Genomic DNA, 15,070 nt, shown 5'->3' with positions numbered 1-15,070 from the left:
ACCCAGAACTCAATTCCTAGTGTCCTGCCTCAGCCCAGGATGTCTGTTCCATCACACCACACTGTTCCCTTCCCATGACTGCCAGCTGAGACAAGAGCTACAAGGTTGGGGTCTCAGGGATAATTCGAGTTCACAGACCCTTGAAAGGTGGCAGGTGCTGCAGAAAGAGATCAACCATTGGAGGCACAGACTGAGTCCAAATATGAGCTGTGCCACTAGATGACAATGGACAAGCCTCAGTTTCCCCAGCTATAAAATGGGGCTGGTAGTTGTTCCAACTTCACAGAGTCGTTGTGTCTGTCTAGCACACAGTACATGCTTGATAAACGGTGAGTTTTGTTATTTTTATGCACCAAAAATGCCCAGCCTTTGCTCCCTTACGCCCAAAGTGGTAAAGGGGACCTCCTTCACACTTATCTCTCTACCTAAAACTAGACAATCATGAGAGGTGTGGGAGGGAGATAGGTTTGAGTCAGCCCCACTGTGGAACACCCCAGCATGACCCAAAGATGTGACCACAGCCCCTGCTTCTCCATTTTTCAACAGATTGCAGGAGACTCACATTTCCTCTTCTGAGATGCAGGAACTTCCCCTGACCCCAGATAAACAGTCACTTGGACCAACGGCCCCCTGGGGTTGGATACCCACCCACGCTATAGTCTATGGGCTGTAGGGGGGGCCGGTTTCAGTCCTGGTGAGTTGGGGACAGGTGTAGACGGGGGAGGAGACAAGGAGAGAGGGGGGCTGGAAGGGAAGTGAACGCTAACCTCCCCTACTGCCCCTCTGCCCAGAGCCTCCTTGCCTCGATCCCCTGCTGTCAGTCAACACGAGGATTCAGCTACTCACCAAGGGTAGTTGTTGATCAAGCAATTGATCAGTTTGGAGAATGCCCACGTCCCTTTGGATACAACTGGGGGATTGTCCAAAGGGTCTGCCCTGTTGCGTTGTGTTCAGCTGTGGGTAGTACCAGCCTCCCCTCGAGGGTGTTTCTGATGGTCAGAACCACTGGGCGGAGCACCGGTCCATTAGAGGGTATTGCAGGCTGTCCTGCTCTCCCCCAGAATTCACGTGTTCAAGTGCCAACCCCCAGGACGTCGGAATGTGACTGTATTTGAAGAGGTAATTCATGAAAACGAAGTCATTGCAAGGGGCCCTGATCCAATATGACCTATGTCTCCATAAGAAGAAGAGATTAGGACACAGATACTCACAAGAACAAGTCCATGTGGAGACACGGGGAGCCGAGAGCCAGATACAACTCAAGGAGAGACACCTCCCCAGAAACCAACGACTTCGACCCGCCAGTCTTAGACTTCAGCCTCCAGAACGAGGAGACAGTAAACTTCTCGCATTTAAGCCAGTCTACGATGCTTTATTGTGGAACACACCCTCCCCCACAGCAGACCGTCACCTTGGGCAAGGGCCACACGTCGAACTGACATTTTGCGAAGCTCTCACACGGCAAGAGCTAATAGTCCGGGAAGGTCCACGGCAAGTAAAAGTGAATCATTCATCGAAGATCTTTACAAACCACCAACAGCCTAAAGGCATGAGCAGGCATAGGTAGCCACCGCCGCTGTCCTGTCCTAGGTCAGGCAAACCTCACCTGGGACATTGAGAAAGTTGCTTTGTCAAGAACAATTTTTCCCCACCTGCTTTCCCAGAAGCTGTTCCACATCAGGTAGACAGTAAGGGAGCCCTGGGCCAGCACCCCAGGGTTCAGAAGAGCCAGGGAGTTTTCCGCGCCAGCTCAGTCATTATCAGACCCGGAGCCCCCCGCGGCCAGGATTGCTTGCGCGGAGCCGGGAGCAAGGACTTGGGGAGTTTCCTCCACCCCAGAGCTGGGAGACAATGTCTAAGACCTGGTCTCCTGCCAGCTCGCCACCTGCTACAGACTGAATTGTGCGCCCCCCGCCCAATTCGTATCTTAAACCCTAACCCTCAATGTGATGGTTCAAGGCGATAGGGCCTTTGGGAGGCGATCAGGTCATAAGGGGGGAACTCTTTGTTCCTTATAACAGGAACCCCAGAGAGTTCTCCCCCCTTGCAGCATAACAGAACACAGCAAGACGGCCCTCTGCGAATCAGAAAGTGGGCCCTCACCAAGCATTGCACTTTCACCTTGGACTTCCTGGCTTCCAGAAATTCAACAAGTAAATCTCTACTGCCTGTAAGCCATCCAGTTTCCAGTGTTCTGGTACAGCGGCCTGAATAGACTAGGACATCATCCAATTGCACAAGCCCTCTAGTCGCCAGAGAATTGCTCTCACTTGCACCCAAGGGGACTGGCTCCATCCAAGCTGCTGGTTCCGTCGTAGGTCCATCCATGTTGGTTCACAGACTGGCAGAGTCTTCCGTGGAAGGGCGGGAGGTTCTCATCCCCAAGAGCCGAGGGGCACTCGAGTAGGGACCCCCCCCACCCTCAGCCGTGGGGTTCAACAGGAACATTTCCGCTCACAAATCCAGTAGGTCGTTTTGTCACAAGAGAGGTCATTCCAGGTGCCACCTTTGTTCATGCTGGCACAGTCCTCATCGTTGATGTTGTTGGGCTCCTCTGGGTCCCAAAAGCTGCAGAGAGGAAAAGCAGGCATTGGGGAGGGATGAACAGGTGGGGCACAGGGGATTTTTTTCAGGGCACTCTATGCGATACTGCGACGGCGGATACGTGACAACATACACACGTCAAAACCCACAGAATGCACAACACTTGGAGCGAAGCCTAATGGGAACCGAGGACTTCAACTCATCATAATGTATCTATATTGGTTCATCGTCTGTAACAAACGTGCCACCCCAAAAATGCAAGATGGTAATGACAGAGGAAACTGTGTACCTTCTGCTCAATTGTTTGGCAAAAAAGAAAGTCTGTTAATTAAAGAAAGAATATCAGGGAGTCGGGGGGAGGGGGGAGGAAAGGCCCTCACGGTTCAAGGCTCTTTCTTGCATCCTAGCCATTTCTTCAGCTTTCCAGAATTACCTGAAGCCACCACGTTGTCCCCTTCACCCCCACCTTGTCTGTCTTAATTCAGCCCCGCCTCCCCGTTCACCAGGACGGTCTCCTGCTCCTGAGTCCGTTTCCTACATCTGGTCAGTTTCTGCCTCTTACAAAGAACGCTTCTTGGAATCCTTCCAACCTCCCAGGTATTGTAGTATCTCAAGTCTCTTCCATTAAGGCACAGCCTGATTTGGCAATTCGGGTGCATGGGATTTACTAAGGGATGCTCTCAGGAGAGGAGTGCGAGAAGCAGAATGGTGCGGGGGAGACCTTGAGCCCGGATGTGGGTTCAGCCTGATCTTGCCTCAGCCTGATCCAAGAGGGAGCTCTGGAGTGTGAACAGCACCACAGAGTTCTCTCGACTTGTGACAAAGGGTCCCGGCTTCTCTTAGCCACTCGTTGGCTGTGGGCTGAAGTAACCTCCTAGGGAAGCTGGCCTCCATTCAGCTGAGGACAACTCTCTAGAGAAAGCACATCCGTGAGCCTTTAGCAGTCAGTTCCCTCTGCCGGGGGAGGGCTGCACGAGCCCCATGAGGGGGTCTCAGCTGGGCCCTCACAGCACCCCACTATGCCATGTCTTTGCTATTTATAGAGCGGTGCCCTCCTCCAGGAATCTTTAACAAAAAATGAGAACCCCTGTCAGGACACTAATATTTCTAATATATAAAGAGCTCTTAGAAATAAAGAAGAAGGGGCACCTGGGTGGCTCAGTCGGTTAGGCTTCCGACTTTGGCTCAGGTCATGATCTCACAGTTCATGGGTTCGAGCCCTGCATCGGACTCTGTGGGCTCTCTGCTGACAGCCTGGAGCCTGGAGCCTGCTTTAAATTCTATGTCTCCCTCTCTCTCTGTCTCTCCCCTGCTCATGCTCTCCCAAAAATAAACATTGAAAGAAAGAAAGAAAGAAAGAAAGAAAGAAAGAGAAAGAAAGGAAGGAAGAAGGAAAGAAGAAAGAAAGAAAGAAGAAAAAAACTAAAATCCCAGTGTAAAAATATACCAATGATATAATAAACACTTCACAGAAAAGTTAATACCTGTGTCTATTAAACATGTGAGAAGATACCCAGGAGCACCTGGGGGGCCCAGTCGGTGAAGCGTCCAACTCGATTTCAGCTCAGGTCATGATCTCATGGCTTGTGGGTCCGAGCCCCACATCGAGCTCTGCATTGGCAGCACGAGCCTACTTGGGATTCTCTCTCTCTCCCTCTCTCTGCCCCGCTTCTGCTCCCCTGCTCGCGCTCTCTCTCAAAATAAACTTTAAAAAACATATAAATAATTTAAAAAATAACATAGCCAACTCCAGTCATTATAAGAGAATGCAAATTAATACTAAAAAAAAAAAAAAGATTAAATCAATGGGTTAATATATGTAGAGTGCAGAGGGACAGAGAGCTAGAGATAGAGAGATCCTGCTCATCCAAAAGGATGAAGCTTTTGGAAGCTGCCTCTTCCTCCCACCCTATGACCACTCCTCCTTCCCTCCACCGCCCCCCCCCCCCACCACCACTGGCCTGAGGACCTGACCTTATAGTTGTGCTAAAAAGCAAAGATGTTGCAATGGAGAAAAATGTTTCATCTTTTTAAAGGTTTATTCACTTTTCAGAGACAGAGAGAGACAAAGCGTGAGTGGAAAGGGGGCAGAGAGAGAGGGAGACACAGAATCGGAAGCAGGCTCCAGGCTCTGAGCCGTCAGCACAGAGCCCGACACGGGGCTCGAACTCACGGAGTGTGAGATCACGACCTGAGCCACCCAGGCTCCCTGCAATGGAGAAAAATTTTAAAGGTACAGGGACCAGATTCCCTGTGAGCAAAAAAGCACCCTTGGGCCTCCTTTACCCAGCCTGGCCTGGGGTTCTACACAATCTTCTGACTTGGACTGCACAAAGACCATGGCGGGCAGAGACCCCAAGGGCCCTCAATACTTGCCTCAGAGTGACAGGTGAGCCATCCAGCCACTTCCAGTCCCCTTCATGGTCCCTGTCACTCAGTCCCAGCCAGTAGATCCGTGGAGAGCCATGAGCCTTGGCCACAAACTTCTGCAAGTACAAACTCCATTCAGCCATCAGCTTAATTACATCAAATGTAAGTGGTCTAAAAACACCCATTAAGAGCCAGAAATTGTCAGGCTGAATTTAATTTTTTTTTTTACATTTATTTATTTTTGGGACAGAGAGAGACAGAGCATGAACGGGGGAGGGGCAGAGAGAGAGGGAGACACAGAATCGGAAACAGGCTCCAGGCTCTGAGCCATCAGCCCAGAGCCCGACGCGGGGCTCGAACTCACGGACCGCGAGATCGTGACCTGGCTGAAGTCGGACGCTCAACCGACTGTGCCACCCAGGCGCCCCATTGTCAGACTGAATTTAAAAAACAAGATCCGGGGCGGCCGGGCGGCTCAGTCGGTTGAGCGTCCACCTTCAGCTCAGGACATGATCTCACAATTTGTGAGTTCGAGCCCCGCATTGGGCTCACTGCTGTCAGCCCAGAGCCTGCTTCAGATCCTCTGTCTCTCTCTCTCTCTCTCTCTCTCTGTCTCTGCCCTTCCCTCGCTCGCACACTCTCTCTCAAAAATAAAGAACAGTTAAAAAAAAAAAAAGACCCAACTGTATGTTGTCTACAAGAAATCTGCTTGAAAATAATGACACAGGTAAAGGATGGAAAAAGACCATGCAGACCCCCGGGCTCAAATCCCAGCTCTGACACTTGCTAGCTGTCCATGGCCACGGGCAAGTCTCTTAAACGTACGGTGCCTCAGTTTCCCCATCTGCCAAGTACAAGCAATGTCTACCGTGTGCAAATGGTTTTTGCACTCTAACCGTCGTAGCACCAAATCATCGCAGGTGCTTACGAAAAGCCAGTTTTCCTTCGCCGGTGAAACTGCTTTCCTACCACCTCAAAGCGCAGCAGGACCCACGCGTCCCTCATCGAGCTACGGGGACGGTTCCTTGGGCATCACGTGACCCCTCCTGACTCGCACGCTAATTCACAAGGTTGTTGTGAGGACGTTAATGTAAGACGCGAGGTGTTTGGAACACAGCCTGGAGAACACAAGGAATATAATAGCCGTGACGATATCTCCAGGTTAGAGACTTGGGATTTGAACCCAAGGAGAGCCTGTCCTCTTAACCTTGTTGTTTAAAGCCTTAGCAGCGGGGGCGCCTGGGTGGCTCAGTCGGTTGGGCTGCCAACTACAGCTCAGGTCACGATCTCGAGGCCCGAGGGTTCAAGCCCCGCATGGGGCTCTGTGCTGACAGCCCGGAGCCTGCTTCGGGTTCTGTGTCTCCCTCTCTCTCTGCCCCTTCCCTGCTTGCTCTCTGTCTCTCTCCCTCTCTCTCTGCCCCTTCCCTGCTTGCTCTCTGTCTCTCTCTCTCTCAAAGGTAATAAACAATTTAAAAAAAGTTTTAGTGGCTAAGAGCATCTAGGCGACTCAGTCGACTAAGCATCTAACTCTTGAATTTGGTGCTCGCTTCGGCAGCACATATACTAACTCTTGAATTTGGCTCAGGTCATGGTCTCATGGTTCGTGGGATCAAGCCCCACGTCAGGCTCTGTTCTGACATTGCTTGAGATTCTCTCTGCCCCTCCTCTGCTCTCTCTCTCTCTCTCTCTCTCTCTCTCTCAAAATAAATAAATTAAACATTTTAAAAAAAGAAAAAGTCTTAGTGGCTCAAAAGCACTTCCAATTTCTCTCCATCCAGGAAGGATATGTGAAACCTGCTGGCTCTTGAGGGCTTGGAGGGGATAGCTCACCTGTTCGGCAAAGCTACTGATGATGACCAAGTGAGAGTAATTCTCCTGACAGAACTTCCGGGCTTCATCCCATGACTTGGTCCTTGGGGAGAAGTAGTAACACTTGCCCTCAAAGGGGAGCCAGCCCTCAGGGCAGGTGATCCTGGTACAGTCTAGGGACAGAATAGTATGCTCTCAGCATGGCCCCAGAGCCGGGGTCATGTACACGGTGTGCCATACACAATTGTGCGGGTTGCGCACTGCTCATCTCCAAGGGGCATCGTTCGGGTTAACTGCACTGAGAATCACCCCCCTGGGGATTTGTGCGACATGCCAGCACAGTCATGTCCCCCATCTCAGGGCAGTTCCCCAAGTCCCACTCACCTAATAAGCCCCGAAGTTCTACCAGGGACTGGTTGGTGTTAGTTCTTATGTGGTCAATATCCTTCTTCAGGCCAGCCAGCCCTGCCGTGCCAGTCACTGTCAGCAAGGATGGGCTGGAAGGTTAGTAACGCAAACCCCCATCTACCCATCCACCCAGCGCTGACTGCAAACACCAGAAAGAAGCGAGACCCACGCTCCTCACTGCACCCTCTTTCTAGCGGGTGGTGCTAGAACTCAAAACTGACGTGCTCAGTGCCCAGAGAGAGTCCTAGAGTGGCTCAGAGGAGGGACTGAGCCCTGGGGCTTGGGGAAGAGTGGGGATGGTGGACTTCCTGGAGGAGGTGGATTTTGCAGGAAGATAGTGACTCAGTATCCGCGAGAGAGAGGGAGGGAGGCTCAGCAGGCCGGGGCCACCTTTACAGAAGCAGACATGTTGGGGCAGGCCGCAGCGGTAGAGGTCAAGGTGAACCTCACAGGAGCCAGAGCTCAAAGCAGGGTGAGGGCCAATGTCCAGGTCCTCGAGTGTTAAGCCTGGAGTTTCACCTTGGACTCTGGGCAGTGAGACGCCACCAGTGGGTTTCGAGCAGAAGAGTGGCTCGAATGCAACATGCGACAATTGTTGGGCTTCAGCAAACATGGCGAAGGCCGTGCTAGCCCAGGAGATTCTTCTACAACTAAGTATTCCCACTGCTCCCACGCCAGACTTGCCCACTTCCAGCTGGACACCCTTCCGTCTCTCTACCCACTAAAGCTTTTCTACTCCACCCACCTCTCTCCACCCTCATCCAAGCCACCATCACCTCTCACCCGTCCAACTGCCCCGTACTCCTCCCTTGTACTTACGACATTGCCTCCTGCCACAGGGCCTTTGCACACACCTGAAGCCCTCCACCCCTCACGTGGTTGTTTCCCTTCCCTCACTCAGCTACAGCACTCTTTCCCTAGGAAAGCCCTATATGACCTTCCCAAAGATAAGGTCAAAGATCCCTTATTATATTTTTTTTCGTAGAATCAGCATCCTTTGGACAATTCGCTGAAATTTGGGATTTTATACTTATTTGGGTGATAATTTGGTAAACGCTTCATAATACCTGTGCTGTCCAACAGAAGTAGAATATAAACCACATACATAATTTTGAATTTTCGAATGGCCCCATTTAAAAAAAATTTTTTTAATGTTTATTCATTCTTGAGGGAGAAAGAGACAGAGCACTAGCTGAGGAGAGGCAGAGAGAGAGGGAGACACAGAATCCAAAGCAGGCTTCAGGGGTACGCAGGGCTTGCACCCACGAACCGCGAGATCATGGCCTGAGCCGAGGTCAGGCACTTAACCGACTGAGCCACCCAGGCGTCCCTAATGGCCCCATTTTTTAAAAGTCAGAAGGAAGCAGGCAAAAATAATTTGAGTGTTATTTTTTTTACTTATGCCAATGTATCCAAAATATTTTAATGGGTAACCAGTATTAAAGATTATTCTTCTTGATATTGTTGAGATATTTTACATTCTTTTTTTTTTTTTTTTTTTGGAGCAAGTATTTGACATTGGTGTGTGTTTTACACTCACAGGCCATCTCCGTTCAGAATGACCACACTGCAAGTGTCCCATAGCCACAGTGTCCAATAGCCTACTTGTCCCATAGCCACAGTGGCTCATGGCCGCCATATTGGACAGTGGCGATCTAGACGCACACATGCACGTAAACACACGCTCACGCACACGCTGTGCAAGGACAGGAACGGTGCCTGATGTGCTCCCTACCCCACCCGTCCCCTGATACCTACACAATTCCCGGCAAAGGCAGGATCAGAAGTGGCCTTGGGGTCGCATTTGAGGGGTCATGTTGGGCGTTCGGTATGCATAACATGAAGGGAACAAAGCACTCACCACTTGCTTGCCATGCCGTCTGCTGAAAGGTCAACATTCTCAGCTCTCCCACCACCTCCTGGTCTATGAGGAAGAGTCCATCTTGAGCCCAGGCCCTCCCACGCGCCATGCTCAGCGTCTCCCCAGGCCCCATCCCCTTCCTACTCACACTTGATAAGGGTCACAGCCAGACCAGTGCAGCCCAGGAGCAGTGACACCACCACCAGCAGGCACAGGAACACCACCAGTCTCTCCTCCTGGTAGCACCCAGGACATCTGGACTTCTGACTGAGCTGGGACCCCGGGGTGGCTGGGGGAAGAGAGTGGGGACACAGAGACCAGTGCTGGTGCTTCATAGAGTGAGGAAGAGACACTCGAGCCTCTCTCCAAGAGCGGGGAGACAGAGATCCGTGGTCATGACTGGCTCACCAGAGGGCGTCGGCGAGAGAGGGTCAGGGGAAGAGAACCCTGAAGGAGCCCATAAGAGCACATGCTGTGCTTCAGGGCCATCGCTTCCCCAAACGGAGCCCCCTCCCCATCTCCAAGTGAAGCCCCACCCCCATCCCATCTCCATTTTCAAATCCAACACCATCACCGCAACCTAACACGACTACAACATAACCCAGAACACGGGAGAGAACGTGCCGTGTGCCAAAGCATCCTGTCACACCCTTGTTACTGGATCCTCACCCTTATCACGTAGATGTCACTATTATTCTCGGTTTGCAAGTAAGTAAACGGAAGGCTTGGCAAGGAGGTGCATGAGTTGGACCCAGCGCAGCTCCTAACGTTTGCGATGCATTACCCTATACTCTCCAGCAGCCCCTGCCCAAGCTGCTCCCCCCTTCTAGGAAGCTTATGGACCTTTGCATCAGGGGCAGAGAATGTTTCCCGTGCTTTATGCAAGTAGGAGGTGGGGCCTGAGGAGAATCAGGCAGAGACCCTGGGTCCCTCGAGTCTGGTTTAGACTCAGGGAGGAGGACCTTCTGAAAGGAGACACTTCTCTGCCCCAGGGTCTCCCTCTGGAGCTATAGGTCTGACTCAAGGATACTTGCTACCATGAGAGGGAAGAGAGGAGCACACCTGGGGGGCATGTGGACTTACCAGCCAGGGACGGCTGGAACGGAGGGCATTCGGGATTGACACCTGGGAGAAAGGGAGAGAAGCGTTTATTCGCAAGTTGCTGCAAAACTCTACATCCCAAGATCAACACCTCCCCCATCCCATCCGATTTGTTCTCTAGGGAACTGGAGGGCTTCCCGGTGTCCCCTCGCAGGCTTCTGACAGGCTCTCCCCACCGCTCACCCAGTGGAGGAGATGTGCAGATGACAGGGGTGAGGTCCGGGCCTGGAAGGGTCCAGAAAGACAGTGGTTATGCAGACAAGGACTTCAGCCAGATAAACTGAACGGTCCCCGCCCCCGATTCTCACCTTTGGTCTTTGGGGACTTGCAAGGCAGTGGGGGGTTCTCTGTTTTCTTTCCTGGGGGCGGGGGGTGGGAGGGGTCGGAGGGAAAGGAATGGTTAGGCCCAGAGCACCACAAAGGCAGCCCTGAGTTTCCTGTACCCCCAACCCCAGCTCACCTGCCCTCGGAGGCCTAGGTGGGGCCATCGAGTCTGTAGAAGAGAAGTTCAGAGTTAGAGCCGGTGTGAGGCCCGGAAAAAGATCAGAAGCAGTGATGGAGCCAGGGCCGAGGCTCAGGTGGAGGGTGAGGGACAGGGTTGAGCATGAGAATGGAATCGGGGTTGAGCTAGAGCGACCAGCCATCCTGGATCGCCCGGGACTTGCCCAGTTTTAAACCTCAAAGTCCCACGTTCCAGGAAATCACTCAGCCCTGGGAAAAACTGGGGCAGTTGTTCGCCCTCAGTTAAAGACACAGCTGAGTCCGGGCTAAGGCTGGAGTCACGGGTGTGGCTGGGCTGAGGATGGGGTGGGGGGGCGGTGAGGGACACGGGAGCAGGGTTCCGGTGCGGGATGTGGTCCGCATGAAGGGTGGGACTGTCACTGCACCAGGGGATCGGGAGGAAACCCCGTTTAGGTCGTGGTTCTGTGGAAGAAAGGGGGACGACTGCGGCTTTGGGAATAAAGCTGGAAATCGGACTGCAATCGGAAATGGGGAAGGGGCTGACTTCGGGGAAGGGGCAGCACCGAAGATGGAATGGGTGGGGTCCGTGTTGGAGGGGGGCTTGAGGATCGTGTCGAGACCAAGTGGGAGCTGGGAGCCGACCCGCCGCAGAGCCCAGGGCCCCTCCTGCCTCATTCGGAGCCCCGGGCACCTCCCGGGTCGGCCTCTCACTGGACTAAGAAGCGGAGGGCGCAGCGCCCCGCCCTACAGGGACCGGCCGCGGTCCAAGGACACCAGCACAGCGCAGTCGACCCTCAGGGGAGCCTCGAAGCCTTTTATACCCACTTAGCAGACTCTTGTCGAGACCCGGGCCAGGCACGGAGCCTAAAGGCAAATCTGGTCCCCAGAGTGTGGATGTGAGGAGGCTGGGAGTCGAGGGTCCACGCACTGCTTATGAAGCACCAGCCTTCGTGTCTCAGGACCTATGCACCCATCAGTTCTCTACCAGGCTCCTCTGCCTAACAAACTCCGGCTCATCCGTTAAGCCCCATCCCAATATCCCCCCTCTGACCCCAGTCTCCCCACCACTACAAGCGGAGCCCTCAATTCCCCCTGGAGATTTCCCCCGTTCTCACGGGCCATCCCTTCGTGGACCTGCTCACCGGGGGCTGTGCCCAGAACCGCCCCTCCCAGTGGACAGGGAGACCTTCCGGGGCAGGGCAGAGGCACAGAGACACCTGTCATCACGGCGTCTGGCTGGGCACACAGGAGGCTGACCGTGCGTCTACAACGCCCGGCTAATGCCCCCTGGCCGCTGCTTCCCTCGGGGCACAGGCCACACATTTTCTGCACCCGGCCTCTGAGGAGTCCTCTTACCTGGCTTGGGAGGGAGATCCTTGTAGGGGGGTGCCATGTTCTCGTAATCATCGCCATCCTCCTCCTCCTCTCTGGTCCCTTCCAGACGAGAGGCAAGTGAGAGCCCAGCCCATCCCCTCCTCTGTCCCTCGGGCCCTGGTTTCTAGCCGCAGGGTGGGGATGCCGTAATCTGGGTCCCGACCATCCCTGGCTGGCCTCCAGCTCCAGCCCGGCCAGGGTCATACCTGGCAGGTCCTGGCATCCAGAGTTGGTATACATGTGCACGGCCACGGCTAACACGAGAGCCTGAGAAGAGAGGCCCGGATGGTATCTGCCTCTGACGCCTCCTGCTCAGGTGCCTGAGGTTTCTCTCAGTTCCCTTTTTCATTAAAATTCAAGCACATGCAAATCCACCTTCGGGGGAACCACCCAAACCCCCCCCCCACACACACACGTGCGCGCGCACACACGCGCACACACACACACACACACACACAGACGCACACATCCTTCGCCCCAGTTTGGATTCACGCAGAGAAGTGGCAACGCCTGCATCTGAGCAGCAAGCCCTGGGTGGAAAAAATGGATAAGCTCCTTCCTTTGTGGAACTTCCCATCAAGACACAACAGACACTGAACTAGGAAATAAATATAGAAATAAGTGGTTCGGTTTTTTATTTTATTTCCAATAGTCACCGAGTATTATTAAAATAAAATCACGTAGGGGCGCCTGGGTGGCTGCGTCGGTCAAGCGTCCGGCTTCGGCTCAGGTCATGATCTCACGGTTCGTGGGTTCGAGCCCCGCGTCGGGCTCTGTGCTGAGCGTGGAGCCTACTTAGGACTCTCTCCTGGGGCACCCGGGTGGCTCAGTTGGTTAAACGTCCAACTTCAGCTCAGGTCATGATCTCACGGTTCGTGGGTTCAAACCCCACATCGGGCTCTGTGCTGACAGCTCAGAGCCTGGAGCCTGCTTCGGATTCTGTGTCTCCCTCTCTCTCTGCCCCCGCCTCCCACTCATGCTGTCTCTCTCTCTTTCTCAAAAATGTACAAACATTTAAAAAGTGACATAAAACAGGGGCACCTGGCTGGCTCAGTCAGAAGAGCATGAAGCTTTTGATCTCAGGGTCATGAGTTTGAGCCCCACGTGGGGAGCAGAGATCACTTAAATAAACTTTTTTTTTTTAATGACAATAAAATACAATAAAACAGAGGGATAGGATAGAGGCTAGTGTAGAGAGATAAAGAGAGAAGGCCTCCTGGAAGTGACAATTGTGACAAAATGCTAAAGTGATAGGTGCTAAGTACTCCCATGTTCCACAGCGAACATTCCATGTTCCACGTTCCGGGCTCAGTTATCTCTGGCTGCATCACAAATTACCCCAAAGCTTCATAAACGACAACAAGCATTTATTAGCTCGCAGTTTCCGTGGCGCTGAGTTCAAGAGCAGCTTGGCTGGGTGACTGGTTCTTTCCCGGGATCTCGCATATCCCGTCAAGAGGCTCCCTGGGGCCAAGGTCTCTGTGCTGAAGCTGGGAGATCTGCCTCCAAGATGGGGTGCTCTCTCCAAAGGGCCGATGGAGCGTCCTCCCAATGTGGCACCGGCCAGGGTGGAAGCCATGCCACCTTGGATGCTTTGGCCGCACAAGTCACAAGCTGTGACCGCTGCTGTCTTTTTTCACCCCGACCGGTTCCGAGTCGTTGCGGGAGGAGACGGCATGAGAGCGTGAACACTGAGACGTGAGGATCATCGGGGGCCATCCTGAAGGCTGGTCACCACCATCATATGCACAGAACTTGCAAAGGAAGGTTTTTCACCCTGAGCTTGACATGGACTGGAAGTTATTTAAAAAGTGAGAGTTGAAGAGAGAAGTCTGTCCACCTCATTGGTAAAGCAAGGGATGAGGTTTTGACTCCGATCCCAAACCAGGGACCTGTGGGAAGGGGCTGCAGGAGGGGTGGCCACATCTTTGGGTTCAGCACAGATGTGGGAGTTCCCTGAGAGCCAAGTGAAGACAGTGGGGTAACCAGGCTGGAGCTATTTGGAGCGCGCTGCCCAAGTGGGCAGCCTGCCTTGTGTTTCTCCAAAGGCCTGCCATCAGCCTTTGGGGCCAACGGCCTGAGAATCACCCATGACCCCTCTCTTCTCTCATTTCATGGCTCTGGCAAGTTGAATTTTCAAAAGATGGCTGCAACAGTATCTGTCTGTCCTACATGTGCTCATGCAACGTGACCTCGCCAGTCCGCGAAGGAGTCCCACACCCCCCTTGAATCTGGGACGGTGGCAGTGACTCTCTTCTGACCACAGAATGTGGTGTGACTGACAGCTGCCATGCAGCCTCCACCTGGCTGTGTCAGAACACGTGCTCCCTGCCGCCATGTTGCGAGGAAACCCAAGCCGTATGGAGGTGTTCGCTCAACACTCCCAGCTGAGGCCAGACTTCAAGCTGTCCCAGCCCAGGTGCCAGACATGCAAGTGAAGACACCTCCTGATGTTTCCAGCCCCCCGGGACAGTAGAGTCACTGTAGAGTAGATTCAACCTCCAGCCCATTGAATCTTCCTATCTGAGGCCCCGGACGTTGTGGAGCAGAAACCAGCTGTCCCTACCATGCCCTGTCCCCTAGAATCTGTGACTGTCACTGAAGGGACTCTTAGCCACTAAGTTTGGGCTGGTTTGTTAGATACTCTAGATATTGGAAATCTGGCCAAACTGTTAGTAATCCTGGGTGGCTGTACCTTCACAATATAACCAGCTTCTGAGCCGGTCTGACCTCCCAGTCTAAGCCGTCTGCTCGGATTACAGTAACTGCCTCCTTCTGGTCTGCCTGCCTTCTGCCCTTGCCCTCCATAGAGTAGAACTCACAGAAGCAGACAGGTGGTTGTCAGGGGCTGGAGGAGGCAAAAATTGGGTAGGTGTTGGTTAAGGGGAGCAGAGTTTCAGTTATGTAAGATAAATGAGTTCTGGGGAATCAGTGTACAATGATGGGACTATAATTGATGATGTTGTACTGTGTAGTTGAAATTTGCTATAAGGGTAGATCTTGGATCTTCTAGGAAGGAAGGAAGGAAGGAACGAAGGAAGGGAAAAAAAGAAAGAAAGAAAGAAAGAAAGAAAGAAAGAAAGAAAGAAAGAGGAAAGGAAGGAGGAAAGAAAGAAAGAAAAAGAAAGAAAGAAAGAAAGA

General features: G+C 52.9%; 1 protein-coding gene across 3 annotated transcripts; it reads right to left on the bottom strand.

The window, feature by feature from the left end:
* Positions 1 to 1,346: 1,346 nt before the first annotated feature.
* On the bottom strand, positions 1,347 to 12,239 carry CLEC17A (C-type lectin domain containing 17A). Of its 3 annotated transcripts, none has more exons than XM_040450165.1 (12): positions 12,136 to 12,239; positions 11,912 to 11,989; positions 10,554 to 10,586; positions 10,402 to 10,452; positions 10,277 to 10,318; positions 10,076 to 10,117; positions 9,141 to 9,281; positions 8,993 to 9,055; positions 7,108 to 7,203; positions 6,745 to 6,896; positions 4,921 to 5,030; positions 1,347 to 2,568 (listed from the first exon to the last, which is right to left on the bottom strand). In XM_040450165.1, the coding sequence occupies exons 1-12, from the start codon at positions 12,167 to 12,169 to the stop codon at positions 2,436 to 2,438; spliced, it is 975 nt and encodes a 324-aa protein (XP_040306099.1). In that variant the 5' UTR covers positions 12,170 to 12,239; the 3' UTR covers positions 1,347 to 2,435. The 3 variants fall into 3 exon arrangements, with proteins under 3 accessions (XP_040306099.1, XP_040306101.1, XP_040306100.1); XM_040450166.1 differs by having other exon boundaries at positions 2,451 to 3,456; positions 10,055 to 10,117; XM_040450167.1 differs by lacking the exon at positions 4,921 to 5,030 and having other exon boundaries at positions 10,055 to 10,117.
* Between the last annotated feature and the right edge of the window lie 2,831 nt (positions 12,240 to 15,070).

This window comes from Herpailurus yagouaroundi, unplaced genomic scaffold (assembly GCF_014898765.1).
Source record: "Herpailurus yagouaroundi ecotype Mexico unplaced genomic scaffold, PumYag 200, whole genome shotgun sequence".
Lineage (NCBI taxonomy): Eukaryota > Metazoa > Chordata > Mammalia > Carnivora > Felidae > Herpailurus > Herpailurus yagouaroundi.
The sequence above is the reverse complement of the archived record's forward strand: the minus strand, read 5'-3'. Positions and strand labels throughout refer to the sequence as shown.

Coding starts and splice junctions, on each gene's coding strand:
- CLEC17A (XM_040450165.1), bottom strand. CDS start 12,169: ATGTATACCAACTCTGGATGCCAGGACCTGCCAG. Junction 11,990..12,135: donor TGGATGCCAGGACCTGCCAG/GTATGACCCTGG, acceptor CTCGTCTGGAAG/GGACCAGAGAGGAGGAGGAG. Junction 10,319..10,401: donor CAAGTCCCCAAAGACCAAAG/GTGAGAATCGGG, acceptor GGACCCTTCCAG/GCCCGGACCTCACCCCTGTC.